The 15,714-nt window shown below is 43.6% G+C and overlaps 1 protein-coding gene across 2 annotated transcripts in view; it reads right to left on the bottom strand.

The window, feature by feature from the left end:
* The window catches only part of LOC110538125 (F-box/LRR-repeat protein 19), a 28,028-nt gene extending 12,746 nt beyond the window's left edge, over positions 1-15,282 (bottom strand). The window contains exons 1-4 of one of the 2 annotated variants that reach the window (XM_021624731.2): positions 14,519-15,282; positions 7,895-8,080; positions 674-817; positions 380-466 (exon numbers count right to left, since the gene is read on the bottom strand). In XM_021624731.2, coding sequence (XP_021480406.1) covers positions 380-466; positions 674-817; positions 7,895-8,065 — 402 coding nt within the window. In that variant the 5' untranslated portion in view covers positions 8,066-8,080; positions 14,519-15,282. The remainder of the gene's footprint in view (positions 1-379; positions 467-673; positions 818-7,894; positions 8,081-14,518) is intronic. The other variant, XM_021624730.2, reaches the window with a different exon arrangement.
* Positions 15,283-15,714: the final 432 nt, after the last annotated feature.

Below are 15,714 nucleotides of genomic sequence, written 5' to 3'. Positions count from 1 at the left end.
CATTACGGGATAATGTGAGTAGACTGAGGGTGGGGGGGGGGGGGGACTATTTAATACATTTTAGAATGAAGCTGTGACATAACAAAATGTGGAAAAAGTCAAGGTGTCTGAATACTTTCCGAATGCACTGTATATGTAATAGCCTACTACAGTATATGAAATGGGGATCTGGTCAATGAAACAAAATGATATTCCAAGAGCTTATTTAGACAAATACATTTTCTATAAAAGGACTAACGCGTTCCATTCCAAATCAATCCTCCTACCTTATCAACCATTATTGATTAATCCATACATCATAGATGTCCTTTGTTAACCTCTCTGGTTTAGTTTTATCAGCAGAGCCTGACAGACCAGTGTTCCCAGTCACAGTTCTCACCTTACTGGTCTTGCCTTCCTTATGGCATTTTGGGCACTCCCAACAATTCGGGATTTCATCATTTATGATGCCTTCTGCTTTACCCATCTGTAGGTTGGAGAAAATAAAACAATGAAATCACAAATCATTCAATCAATAAATGTATGTAACCAATACTAGATAGAGCAGACACTTGACTTAGGACAGTATGAATGGAAGAGAGACACACCCACTCTCTCTCTCTCGCTCTCTCTCACACACACACACACTTCTCCAGCTTTGACAGCCGGCCATACACAGAGGGTCTGGCCCCACCTTGAGGCAGCTGGGGTGGATGATCTCGTTGCAGATGGTACACTCCATCAGAGAGAGGCTAAACTTCTCTTCTTCTGTGTCTACCGTGTCCTCCTTCCCCGCCTCCCCACACGAGAAGCACACCGCTGTGTGGGGCAACACAGGCTACAAGGAAGAAAATAACATGTTATATAACCATGTTAAACAATATATTTATTCAATATAAAATCAAATATTGTATGTGCGTAACCAATATAAATGTGTATATGTACATAAATCAAATATTGTATGTGGGTCCATTCAGGATAGAGGGCTCAGAGGTGGAGCTGTAACCATGTATTCATTCACTATGGATGGTACATTTATTATGCATCTAAATTGAAGCGCAGGAATAAATAAAACAAAATTGGACACCTGCTGCTCTTAGGAGGACCTAGCTAATTGAGAGTGTGTGGATGAAAGCAAATGCATTAATATAGAGATATTTGCCAGCCACTTAATTAAAAAATATTTAAAAAATTAAAAAAGAGGTAAAGGGAGGAGTGCTTTTTCAGAAGCACAGGGACAGAGCACTGTATTTATTAGGTTTATTTTCTTTCACACATTACCCCAGTTGTCCAGCTCAACATTTTCATGAACCTGCCAACAGTGGAATTTTGACTAATCGAAAAAATAAACTGTACTGAGGTCAAAATTACTCACTTATCAAGCCAAACAAGTTTGAGGTGAACAGAATCTAGCCAAGATCCATTGACCAACTATTAGAAATTAATGAGATTGAAGAACTAATCTGCACAGATTCTGTGGATTAGTATCCCTGTATACATCCAACCTAATTTCCTTCCTTCACCACAAGATCAGTCTCCCAGCTATCTGTCGAGAAAATAAAACTGATCAAAGCAAATTGCTGCCCGCCCAAAAAAATAACACTAAAGTAACAATGTGCTCAGTTACCAAGGTAACGCATCACATTTCCCACGTCTAGGCAACCAGCCATCTATGCCATTTCAGGCATTCGCAAACCAATCGATAAAAATCACACCCTAAATCACTAAAGGCGTTCGAACAAGCTTATCCACTTTCATGCAGGGGATGACTACTCTATTTTGATGACATTCGCTCTCTGAAACAGCTTTGCTAAACCAGAGGCAGATTTTCAGAATGTAAACAGCAAAATACAGTTGACATATTGTATATGTTATACAGTGCCTTCAGAAAGTATTCATTCCCCTTGACTTATTGCACATTTTGTTGTTACAGCCCGAATTCAAAATGGATTAGTGATCTCTCACCCAACTACACCATAATGAAATATTGAAAGCATGTTTTTACATTTTTTTTGCTAATTTATTGAACATTTTATACAGAACTCTAATTTACATAAGTATTCGCACCCGAGTCAATAGAAGCACATTTGGCAGCAATTACAACTTTGAGTCATCTTGGGTATGTCTGTATCAGCTTTGCACATCTGGATTTGGGGATTTTCTTACATTCTTCCTTGCAGATTTTTTGAAGCTCTGTTAACCACCGATATGTATCTAATTTAACAGCAATCTTCAAGTCTTTCAAATCTGGGCTTTGGCTGGACCACTCGAGGACTTTCACATTCTTGTTCTGAAGCCATTCCAGCGTTGCCCTGGCCGTATGCTTGGGGTCATTGTCCCGTTGGAACGTTAATCTTCGCCCCAGTCTCAGGTCATTTGCACATACCATGGGCCGCCACCACCATGCTTCACGGTATGTCCACCTCTTGAACATCAGAGGCCTAATCTTCACTGTCACTTTCCAACCTTGTTGAGGATGGCTCGTTGTCAGGCTCAAAAAGCCTCAAACTTTCCCGGATGGCCACCAATTTTTCCACCCTTGCATTGGTCAGCCTGTTACATGCTTTGGTGTGTGTGTGTTCCCAAACAAGGGCCATTTGCGCTCTGAGGCAGCTGATGTTGGTGGGATTTGGAGGATGATGAGGCAATAGGGGAAAGAGCCTCAGATCCACAAAGTCCCTTCCACTAGGTGGCTGATGAGATGTTTGCATCTCCATCCCAAAAGACCTTGCTTGGAAGTGTACTTCGCCAGACTGCCAAGAACCTTGCCCCCATCCAGGCCAATGTGGCGAGACACCATAGGCCTTGTTGATCTCTGTAACAGACAGGATGCTCTTGCCAGCATACTTGGGGTCCAACTTGAACGCTGCGGCGTGTATGAGCCTAAGGCAGAAGTCTTCACGCTTTTTGATGCATTTCAGAACTGCAGTTTCCTTTGCTTGGAGCAACAGTGAAGTGGGCAGGACAGTACGGATTTCTCCTCTTACATCTGCAAGCAGAGTCTGAACATCAGACAGGGTGGCATTGTCTCCCTCAATGCGTGCAATGGCTACTGCTACTGGTTTCAGGAGTTTCAGGCTGCTTACCACTCTCTCCCAAAATACATCATCCATGAGGATCCTCTTGATGGGGCTGTCCATATCAGCAGACTGTGATATGGCAATTTCTTGGAGAGTGTCAAAAATGATGACAACACCACCCCAACAGGTATTGCGGGGCAGCTTCAATGTGGTGCTCTTATTCTTCTCACTTTGCTTGGTGAGGTAGATTGCTGCTATAAATTGAGGACCTTGATCACATACCTAACAATTTCCTTGGCTCTTTTGTAGAATGTATCCATTGTTTTCAGTGAGGGGAAGATTGAGGGGAAGATTTAATGCATGAGCAGCACAACCAATGGGTGTGATGTGAGGGTAGGACCCCTCACTTTAGACCAAGCAGCCTTCATGTTCACAGCATTGTCTGTCACCAGTGCAAATACCTTCTGTGGACGAAAAGAAACGTCCTCAGCAAAAAAAGTCAGCAAAAAAAGAACTCAGCAAAAAAAGAAACGTCCTCTCACTGTCAACTGTGTTTATTTTCAGCAAACTTAACGTGTAAATATTTGTATGAACTTAAGGTTCAACAACAGACAAACTGAACAAGTTCCACAGACATGTGACTAACAGAAATGGAATAATGTGTCCCTGAACAGGGGGGGGGGTCAAAATCAAAAGTAACAATCAGTATCTGGTGTGGCCACCAGCTGCATTAAGTACTGCAGTGCATCTCCTCCTCATGGACTGCACCAGATTTGCCCGTTCTTGCTGCGAGATGTTACCCCACTCCTCCACCAAGGCACCTGCAAGTTTCCTGTCATTTCTGGGGGGGAATGGCCCTAGCCCTCACCCTCCAATCCAACAGGTCCCAGACGTGTTCAATGGGATTGAGATCCGGGCTCGTCGCTGGCCATGGTAGAACACTGACATTCCTGTCTTGCAGGAAATCACACATAGAATGAGCAGTTTGGCTGGTGGCATTGTCATGCTGGAGGGTCATGTCAGGATGAGCCTGCAGGAAGGGTACCACAAAGGAGGACGTCTTCCCTGTAACGCACAGCATTGAGATTGCCTGCAATGACAACAAGCTCAGTCCGATGATGCTGTGACACACCGCCCCAGACCATGACGGACCCTCCACCTCAAAATCGATCCCGCTCCAGGGTACAGGCCCCGGTGTAACGCTCATTCCGTCGACGATAAATGCAAATCCGCCTATCACCCCCGGTGAAACAAAACTGCAATTTGTCAGTGAAGAGCACTTTTTGACATTCCTGTCTGGTCCAGCGGCGACGTTGTTGCCGGTGATGTCTGGTGAGGACCTGCCTTACAACAGGCCCACAAGCCCTCAGTCCAGCCTCTCTCATCCTATTGCGGACAGTCTGAGCACTGGAGGGATTGTGCGTTCCTAGTGTAACTCGGGCAGTTGTTATTGCCATCCTGTACCTGTCCCGCAGGTGTGATGTTCGGATGTACTGATCCTGTGCAGGTGTCGTTACACGTGGTCTGCCACTGCGAGGATGATCAGCTGTCTGTCCTGTCTTCCTGTAGCGCCGTCTTAGGCGTCTCACAGTACAGATATTGCAATATTGCCCTGGCTACATTTGCAGTCCTCATGCCTCCTTGCAGCATGTTTAAGGCACGTTAACACAGATGAGCAGGGACCCTGGGCATTTTTCTTTTGGTGTTATTCAGAGTCAGTAGAAAGGCCGCATCAGTGTCCTAAGTTTTCATAACTGTGACTTTAAATTGCAGGGATTAACTTCCCATGGAAAATTTCTGGAAATTTCGCAATAAGTTTCCGACCCGTTGCAACCCTATATACAGCATACCCACTGGCATACATACAAAAGCACATATAAGACCGCTTTCCTTCTGGCAGGTTCTCCCATCTCAGCCAAGGAACTTCGTAGTTCTGTCAGAGTAGTTATTGGGTTCTTGGTCACCTCCCTGACCAAGGTCCTTCTTGCTCAGTTTGGTCGGACAGCCACCTCCAGGCAGAGTCTGGGTAGTTCCATATTTTTTCGAGACCAATTTGCTCTTGGAAACTTTCAACACTCTAGAAATGGTTTTATACCCTCCCTAAGATAGAATTGTGATAAGGCATATATCTCAGAGATCTACAGACAGTTCCTCTGACTTCATGGTATAGTTTCTGCTCTGACATGCACTGTCAACTGTGGGACCTTATATAGACAGGTGTTTTTCTTTCTAAATCATGTCCAAACAACTTAAATTGGCCACAGGTGGAGTCCAATCAAGTTGTAGTAACATCAAGGATGATCAAAGGATATTGGATGCACCGGAGCTCAATTTGTTGTGTCAAATGGGTGTGCATATTTATACAAATCAAGGAGTATGAATATTTTTCTGAAGGCACTGTAACTGTCGTCAATGGGTTGTCAATTGATTGTGTATCATAAACATGAGTTTATATTCTAGTCTAAACGGTGGTTTCTGTTTAGACGGGATCTCAATAAGTGTGAGGGATATGCCAAAAGCTCTTAAAGCTCGTCCTTTCACGTTTGGGAAAAGACACGGGTCACAACATGTTAGCACTGTATGAGGAAACTCCCTTCTTCACGTTTATTGTTTGGCAGTGTGGAAGGTTTGTGTAACAGGAAAAACAACCTAAACTTCAGTCTTGCGTGGATAAATTACAATATTTGATACTGAGGTTAATTAAGCTATAGGTTAGGTAATGTGCTCTATATACCAGATGCCAATCAAATCTCATTACACATTGAAAACGACAGAAGTATACAGTGCATTCGGAAAGTATTCAGACCCCTTGACTTTTTCCACATTTTGTTACGTTACAGCCCTATTCTAAAATGTATTAAATTGTCCCCCCTCCAATCTACATAGAATACCCCATATTGATAAAGCAAATAGAGGTTTAGAATTTTTTGCAAATGTATAAAAAAATTCAAAAATTGAAAAAAACATTTACATGTATTCAGACCCTTTACTCAGTACTTTGTTGAAGCACCTTTGGCAGCGATTACAGCATCGAGTCTTCTTGGGTATGACGCTACAAGCTTGGCACACCTGTATTTGGGGAGTTTCTCCCATTCTTCTCTGCAGATCCTCTCAAGCTCTGTCAGGTTGGATGGGTAGCGTCGTTGCACAGCTATTTTCAGGTCTCTCCAGAGATGTTCAATCGGGTTCTAGTCCGGGTCACACAAGGACATTCAGAGACTTGTTTGTCCCAAAGCCACACATGCATTGTCTTGGCTGTGTCCTTTGGCTCGTTATCCTGTTGGAAGGTGAACCTTTGCCCCAGTCTGAGGTCCTGAGAACTCTGGAGCAGGTTTCCATTAAGGACCTCTGTACTTTACTCTGTTCATCTTTCCTGACTAATCTCCCAGTCCTTGCTGCTGAAAAACATCCCCACAGCATGATCCTGCCACCACCATGCCTCACCGTAGGGATCTTGCCAGGTTTCCTCCAGACATGACGCTTGGTAATTCAGGCCAAAGAGTTCAATCTTGGTTTCATCAGACCAGAGAATCTTGTTTCTCATGGTCAGAGTCCTTTAGGCAAACTTCAAGAGGGCTGTCATTTGCCCTTTACTGAGGAGTGGCATCCGTCTGGCCACTCTACCAAAAAGGCCTGATTGGTGGAGTGCTGCAAAGATTGTTGTCCTTCTGGAAGGTTCTCCCATCGCCGCATAGGAACTCTGGTGCTCTGTCAGAGTGAATATCAGGTCCTCGATCACCTCCCTGACCAAGGCCCTTCTCCCTCGATTGCTCAGTTTGGCCGGGCGGCCAGCTCTAGGAAGAGCCTTGGTGATTCCATACCTCTTCCATTTCAGAATGATGGAGGCCACTGTGTTCTTGGGGACCTTTAACGCTGCAGAAATGTTTTGTTACCCTTCCCCAGATCTGTGCCTCGACACAATCCTGTCTCGGAGCTCTACAGACAATTCCTTCGACTTCATGACTTGGTTTTTGCTCTGACATGCACTGTCAACTGTGGGACCTTATATAAAACAGGTGTGTGCCTTTCCAAATCATGTCCAATTAATTTAATTTACGACAGGTGGACCTCCAATCAAGTTATAGAAACATCTCAAGGATGATCAATGGAGACAGGATGCACTTGAGCTCAATTTCGTCTCATAGCAATGGGTCTGAATACCTAAGTATGGTATCTGTTTTTTAATTAATACATTTGCAAACATTTCTAAAAACCTGTTATCGCTTTGTCATTATGGGGCACTTTTTTTTTTCTTTAATCCAATTTAGAATAAGGCTGTAACGTAACAAAATGTGGAAAAGGTAAAGAGTCTGAATACCTTCTGAATGCACTGCATGTCCTGTGCATGTTTCAAAAGTTAGTGTCAGATGTTACATCCTATCTAGAAAATGGCATCAGTTGTACAATTGATAGATTTCCTAATACATTCACTTTTGGATGGAATAGAGCAGTGGTACATTTCCTAGTGAGAGTAGAATAATATTGGTAACGAGGTAAGAATGAGCAGTACGTGTTAGGGCTGGGAATTGCCAGGGACCTCACAATGCGATATTTGGTGCCGATTCGATATGTATCTCAATTCTATATGGTATTGCAATTTGATACTGTGATTTTATTGCGATTCAATGTTCAAGTATATTGCTCCCATATGTCTACTGCAGAGGGACAAGAGAGAGCATAAGCTGCTGAAAACAAATAGGCTGCCTATTTAAAAAGAAGATGGAGAACAAGCTATGAAGGAAAAATACTGGAGTTTTGGTGCAGGTACAGCCAACTAGCAGAAAAAAAACAATATTGCAATATTGTAAAAAAACAATACCACCTCAAAAATAATATCCTGATATGTAACTGTATTGATTTCTCCCCCCATCACTAGCGTGTGTGTTCTAACTTACCGCTGTGCACTGTCGGAGCAGACAGGACTGCTTCATCCTTCCGGGCCCGCCAAACTTTTTCATGTCCTTGCAGAAGTGGCACTCGCCACACTCGGTCCGCATGCAGGCCTGACAGCGTCGGCACCGCGTCCGCCGCCGCCGTGCCCCTCCCAGAGCCTTACTGCCTGACATCCCCTCTGCAGTCAACTGGGGAGAGGAAAGACACACAGGTCAATAGAAATATAAACTACATATACTAGATGCCAGCAGCCAGACCTCCCCTCTGGAGAGAAAAAAAGATACAGGTAAACAAATGTATACAGTGCATTCGGAAAGTATTCAGACCCCCGTTTGTTACATTACAGCCTTATTCAAAAAAAAAAAAACATTTTATCTACACAAAAAACATACCATATTTACACAAGTATTCAGCCCCTTTGCTATGAGACTCAAAATTGAGCTCAGGTGCATCCTGTTCCATTGATCATCCTTGAGACATTTCTACAACTTGAATGGAGTCCATCTATGGTAAATTCAATTGATTGGCCATGATTTGGAAAGGCACACCTGTCTATCTCTATAAAGGTCCCACAGTTGACAGTGCATGTCAGAGCAGAAACCAAGCCATGAGGTCAAAGAAATTATCCGTAAAGCTCCAAGACAGGATTGTGTCGAGGCACAGATCTGGGGAAGGGTACCTACAACTTTCTGCAGCATTGAAGGTCCCCAAGAACACAGCAGCCTCCATCATTCTTAAATGGAAGAAGTATGGAACCACCAAGACTCTTCCTAGAGCTGGCCACCAGGCCAAACTGAGCAATCGGGGGAGAAGGGCCTTGGTCAGGGAGGTGACCAAGAACCCGATGGTCACTCTGACAGAGCTCCAGAGTTCCGCTGTGGAGATGGGAGAACCTTCCAGAAGGACAACCATCTCTGCAGCACTCCACTAATCAAGCCTTTATGGTTGAGAGGCCAGACGGATGCCACTCCTCAGTAATAGGCACATGACAGCCCGCTTGGAGTTTTCCAAAAGGCATCTAAAGACTGACCATGAGAAACTAGATTGAACTCTTTGGCCTGAATGCCAAGTGTCACTTCTGGAGGAAATCTGGCACCATCCTTACGGCGAAGCATGGTGGCAGCATCAACATGTTTTTCAGCGGCAGGGACTGGAAAAGTAGTCAGGAACGAGGGAAAGATGAATCGAACAAAGTATAGAGATCCTTAATGAAAACCTCCTCCAGAGTGCTCAGGACCTTAGACTGGGGTGAATGTTCACCTTCCAACAGGACAACGACCCTAGGCACACAGCCAAGTCAACGCAGGAGTGGCTTTGGGACAAGTCTTTGAATGTATTTGAGTGGCCCAGCCAGAACCAAGACTTGAACCAGATCGAATATCTCTGGAGAGACTTGAAAATAGCAGTGCAGTGACACTCCCCAACCAACTTGACAGGAGATTGAGAGGATCTACAGAGAAGAATGGGAGAAACTCCCAAAATACAGGCGTGCCAAGCTTGTAGTGTCATACCCAAGAAGACTCAAGGCTGTAATCGCTGACAAAGGAGCTTCAACAAAGTACTGTAAAATGTAATACTTCAGTTTATTTTTAATAAATTTGCAAAAAAATTCTAAAACTTGTTTTTGCTTTGTCTTTAGGGGTATTGTGTGTAGATTGATGAGGGGGAAAAAACGATTTAATCAATTTTAGAGTACGGCTGTAATGTAACAAAGTGAATTCTTTCCAAATGCACTGTACATAACAGATAGGCTGTAACTGTATATGCAGTGTATAAGACTATACCATATGCACATACTGTCTGACAACCCCTCTGCAGTCAACAGCGAGGTCAACACAAACTTCACATACACAACAGTCAACTGGAAAACAGGAGACAGGTTAACACCCGGACATCCACTCTGCAGTAACTGAAGAAAATTATACCGGTTAGCACAAATATGCACTGCAAATACAGATAAGCACCCCAAATCGGAATATCCCCTCATGTCATATGGGAGGGAGGACAAACAGTTCAGGAACATACACAAACTGGGGTGTGCGCCAAAGAGAGCAGGATAGATAAAGAGAAGGAAAGGGGAGAAAGGACAAGAGCTTATTCAGTGAACATACTGAATACGCATGCCAGTGCATTCATAGACCCATGTAAGAGACCAAGAGAAAGACTGACAGTGCAAACACTAGTGGGCAACAGGAGGCCAGTCTGCTCTCTCGACGACTCCTCAGACAGACAGGCTATAGCGTATCCTCTATGCACCTTACCCTCATGTTATCAAATACAACAGGGCACATACTGTAGGGAGTGTATGAAATCTCCGCATTCCATGGCCTCTAATAAAATAGGCTTGGTTTACTCTTAGCCCAAACCCATGTGACAGGCCCCAAGCTAGTTGCTTAACTTGGAACACAAAGCCTCGGGAACTTAACAGATATTGTTTCTTGTAACAACAAATCCCGCCTCGCCCCTTCACTCTAGGAACTATCACAGGTGATCCTACATTTCCTCAAAACAGCAAGAATCAAAGAGCCCATGGTAAAGGCACTGAGGCCCTGGGTCTTCTCTTCTGTAAAGAAGAATGTGGTTCCTGCCTAGAACGAGAGACTGGTCAGGAAGATCATTATTGCATCATACGTGACTGAGGATGTTGAGGGGTTTTGGGAGGTTCAAATTGCATTGCGTGGGCAACTAAACAGATATATTTTAGGCTGAGGGAATAGGCTTTGAAATGTCTAATGGTCCCATGATTCATCATTAGATCTTGGACATTTGTTTACACGCTCTGACATTTTGAGTAACTGCGTTTCAAATTAAGTGCTCACTGATGGCACAATCGTTGTCTCTGTGGACCTTCAGCCAGTGGATGAACTGCATTAGGATCCATTTCTTCTGTTTTCAGAACCTTTAGAAAGAGGCCAAGTTTAATGTTGGTGCCACAATCTCTGGATGGTACTTTAAGGCATAGTACTTATTTAAAAACCTATAGGAAACAACTGTACAGGCCTATCTACTGCACAATTACACGAGGGTTAGGCATATTTTGCCTGTTAACAGGTAATACACAACGACAACTGATTCCCTTCGGATAGAATTCAAAAGCCTTTTTTGGACTTCAGTGGATACTTCAAAAATAATTTTACCTACGGTGGCATTGTGGCGTGCAGTGTCTGGATTTGAAGGACCAGCTAGCTATTCAATGCGTGTATGTCATCTGCTTGCACAGACTGGAATATGTTCCGGGATTTATCCGATGTCATTGAGGAGTTTACCACCTCAGTCACCGGCTTCATTAATAAGTGCATCGACGACAACGTCCCCACAGTGACAGTACGTACATTTCCAACCAGAAGCCATGGATTACAGGCAACATCCACACTGAGCTAAAGGCTACAGCTGCTGTTTTCAAGGAGCGGGACACTAATCCGGACGCTTATAGGAAATCCCGCTACAACCTCCGACGAGCCATGAAACAGGCAAAGCGTCAATACAGGACTAAGATTGAATCCTACTACACCAGCTCTGACGCTTGTCCGATGCGGCAGGGCTTGTGAACTATCATGGATTACAAAAAGAAACGCAGCCGTGAGCTGCCCAGCCAGCCTACCAGACAAGCTAAATACCTTGTAAGCTCGCTTTGAAGCAAGCAACACTGAACCATGCACGAGAGCACCAGCTATTCCGAACGACTGTGTGATCACTCTCTCCATAGCCCATGTGAGTAAGACATTTAAAACAGGTTAACATTCAAGGCCCAGCTGGCAAGTGTTATCACTGAAATGTTCAGTCTCTCCCTGACCCAGTCTGTTATACCGACATGTTTCAAGCTGACCACCATAGTCCCTGTGCAAAAGAACGCCAACGTAACCTCTAAATGACTATCCCCCGTAGTACTCACATCTGTAGCCATGAAACATCAACACCATCACCCCAGACAACCTGGACCCACTCCAATTTGCATACCGCCCCAACAGATCCACAGATGACACAATCGCTATAGCAATCCACACTGCCCTCTCCCACCTGGGCAAGAGAAACACCTATGTGAGAATGCTGTTCATTGATTACAGCTCAGCGTTCAACACCATAGTGCCCACCAAGCTCATCATTAAGCTAAGGACCCTGGGACTGAACACCTCCCTCTGCAACTGAATCCTGGAATTCCTGACGGGCCACCCCCAGGTGGTGAGGGTAGGCAACAACATGTCTGCCACATTGACCCGCAACACGGGGGCCCCTCAGGGGTGCATGCTTAGTCCCCTTCTGTACTCCCTGTTTACCCACAACTGTGTGGCCGCACGACTTCAACACCATCATTAAGTATGCTGACAACACTGCCGTCTGTGATCAGGCCTACCACCGCTGGCAATGAGAAAGCTTATAGGGAGGAGGACCGAGACCTATCAGTGTGGTGCCTGGACAACAATTTCTCCCTCAAAATCAGCAAGGTAAAAGAGCTGATTGTGGACTACAGGAAACAGAGGGCCAAGCATGCCCCCATTCACATCAACAGGGCTGTAGAGGAACGGGTTGAGAGTTTCAAGTTTCTTGGTTTCCACATCACTAAGGATCTATCATTGTCGACACACACGAACAGTCACAAAGAGGGAACGACAATGACTCGTCCCCTCAGGAGGCTGAAAAGATGGGCCCTCAGATGGCGTGGGCGCTAAGCTCCTCAAAAATGTCTACAGCTGCACCATTGAGAGCATCTTGACTGGCTGAATCACCGCTTGGTATAGCAACTGCAAGGCACTACAGAGGGTGGTGCATCCGGCCGAGTACATGACTGGGGCAAAGCTTCCTGCCATCCAGGACCTCTATACCAGGCATTGTCAGAGGAAGGACCTACAAATTCTCAAAGCCTCCAGCCACCCAATTCATTGACTGTTCTCTCTGCTACCGCACAGCAAGTGGTACCGATTCACCAAGTCTGGAACCAACAGGACCCTGAACAGCTTCTACCACAAGCCATAAGGCTGCTAAATAGTTGGCCAAATAGCTACCCGGACTATCTGCATTGACCCTTTTTACACCATTTTCTTTTATTACTCTGCTACTGTTTATATCTATCATGTTGCCTAGTCACTCTATCCCTAGTTTTATGAACACATACCTCAATTACTTACTGGTACCCCGTGTATACAGCCCAGTTATCTATTATTACTTTTCTATTATTTCTCTATTTTCGTTGTCTCTACATTGCCACGGTTAGTCTACACCTGTTGTTTACGAAGCATGTGACAAATAAAAATATATTTGATATCATGTCAGATGTGTAGTAGGGTTGGGCTATATTTGAAAAGACCTCTCCTACAATATGCTACTCCAAATATTGCGACATTCAAAAATCGTTTTGCGCTGTTAATGGCTAAATCATAAGAAATGTGTGTGCTTATTTACAATATTAGTTGCATTCTCATTAAATAATCTTAGTTAATTCATTTGGACTTAATTTACAACATGTTGACACAGCCTAACTGATATAACTGCACAATTTTGATTTGTAAAGATCAAACAAGAGTATAGTCTTGCACTTCCCGATATATCATCAATGTCAAATATCACGATATTCAATTTAAATCATATATCAGCCCAACCCTAATTTGTCACCTATACTTTGCATGAATCAATGTAGATAAACAGATACGTGTGGAATATAATGAGACATTAATGCAATGACACCTTGCTGGCTTGGGGGGGGGGGGGGGGGGGGGGGTGAAAAGCATAGATGATAATATAGGATGTTATAAATTAGAGCCAAACATGGACAAAGTGTATAGTCTCTCTCCATCTCACACAAAGAAGGGCTAAGGAAGGAGAGAGGGTAAGGAAGGACAGAGGCATGATGTTGCAGAAACTGAACTGAGATAGATGTTAGTACCAGCCAGGCACTCCTGAAATCAAAACAGTAATTCCAATGTGTGCCTCCCCAGAGGAACCTTTGCCAATCAAGCCAAGGCATACAATGGGTGTGTTATAACGCAGTAAACTTACATCCAGTGACATGTTTTATATGAAATAATTCAGTAAATACTGGGGGTTTGATTCATTAGATGGAAACAAATCATTCAACCAAGTATCGGCGTTGCTTGCTGCTGTGGCAAGCAAGCTTGTTAGCCTGCTTGCTAACAATCACAACAAGCATTTACTTAGCACACAAATCATGTATCGATAAAACATGCTTGAAATGTTCATAGCAATGGTGTTTGTTGGGAGGGACTACTGTAATAATACATGGCTGCACGTATTATGGCCTGTAGCGCAAGATTGAGTCTGATGACTAACGTTAGCTAGCTAGCTACAATATAGATGCGCAGCCAATATCTTAGCAGCTAACGTTAGCTAGCTAACTAGTGTGGCTGCTCTACTGGCTACTGTACGTAGTTAGTTCACTACATGTTGTGTAGTGAACATGCTGTACATGAATAACACTGAAAAAAAGGTTTGTTATATAAATTAATCAAATGATCAATTAATTACACAAAGTCCTCCGTCATCTCACCTCCATTCGCTTCCCTGCACTATAATCTTCCTCTTTCATATTGCTCAGCATCTTGCAAAAACAATGTAGTAGATACCTGATCACATTGAAGATGTGAGTTTAGTGGTAAACTGTTATAATTACTAACCTCTTGGTATCGAGTCGCATACTCCTTGGTCGCGCATTAGAAATAATATTATTAGCCAACCGTTAGCTAGCTAGCGTTGATATTAGCTGTTAGGGGATCGCTTCCTTGTTTCTTTCTCCTGCAGCCTTTCTTGCTGATTCTGGGTCCCGTGTGGCACGTTCACATGCGTTCCATGTTGTTATAGTGGTGATTGTAGCTTGAAAGATAGCTAGATGTTTCCTTCTTGCCAGTGTTCTCTCTACTCTAGATTAGGCAGAGATGTAAAGGGTTCCCGAATGGGTATGTAACAATACATTTCAAGTCGCAACACAAGCGTTTTTTGTGCCGTTCACTCCTTTGGTTGACCCCTATCCCTGTTTCTTGGTCTCTCAAACGTCTTCCAACGTGTTCTTGAGGTCTTCAAAACATGCAAAATGGCACATGATTTCGAGACAAAACGTATTTAAAAAAAACATCTTATTTCGCAGTTTAAATGTCTGCTGCGGTTTTCCCTATAAATTCCAGTCAAAATGAAAGAGACAATCTGAATAGACGGGTAAACGTGGCTATTGTTCTCGTTTTCTATTGTGTGATTCTTGTTTTGTGGGTTTTTTATTAGCTCGTCAGCTACCTTGCTACCGATTTGAAGACACGATTAATCGTCCGTATGCTCTTGGTAAGATTTGAGGCCATCGTTCTCCATTTTTGTCTCGAAAAAAAATTCATAAATAAATAAATAAATATAGTAAATAAAATATGGGAAGGAAAAATATTGCCGCGCCTCCCCTTCAAGGCGTCAGAAGCTAAGCATATGGAATTGTGGGATTTGTAGTATAAAGAGTGTAGAACCAACCAAGCTATAACTGTTCCACTGAAAGGCTGCAAAGGAAGCCTTGTTGGACATTCAAATAATCAGTTAACATCTATGTATTCTGTGATGGATGGAGGATTGTGGAGAGCCGTGGGCATGTACTTTCTGTGTCTACAATATCCACAAACAAAAGTATGTGATGAAACTACATTAAAAAAAAAGTGAAGAGACAGAAGGGTAGATTACCCCAGGGTTTCCCAAATTCGGTCCTGTCCTAACACTACATCATGCTTTGATTATTTGAATCAGCTTATGCAATGCTAGGGAAAAAAACAGATTATGCACCCAGAGGGGGATCCAGGACAGAGTTTGGGAAACCCTGGGTTACCCAATACCAGGTTGATGT

This window comes from Oncorhynchus mykiss, chromosome 12 (genome assembly GCF_013265735.2).
Source record: "Oncorhynchus mykiss isolate Arlee chromosome 12, USDA_OmykA_1.1, whole genome shotgun sequence".
Lineage (NCBI taxonomy): Eukaryota > Metazoa > Chordata > Actinopteri > Salmoniformes > Salmonidae > Oncorhynchus > Oncorhynchus mykiss.
Note: the sequence above shows the minus strand (reverse complement) of the source record. Positions and strands in the feature narration are given on the sequence as shown.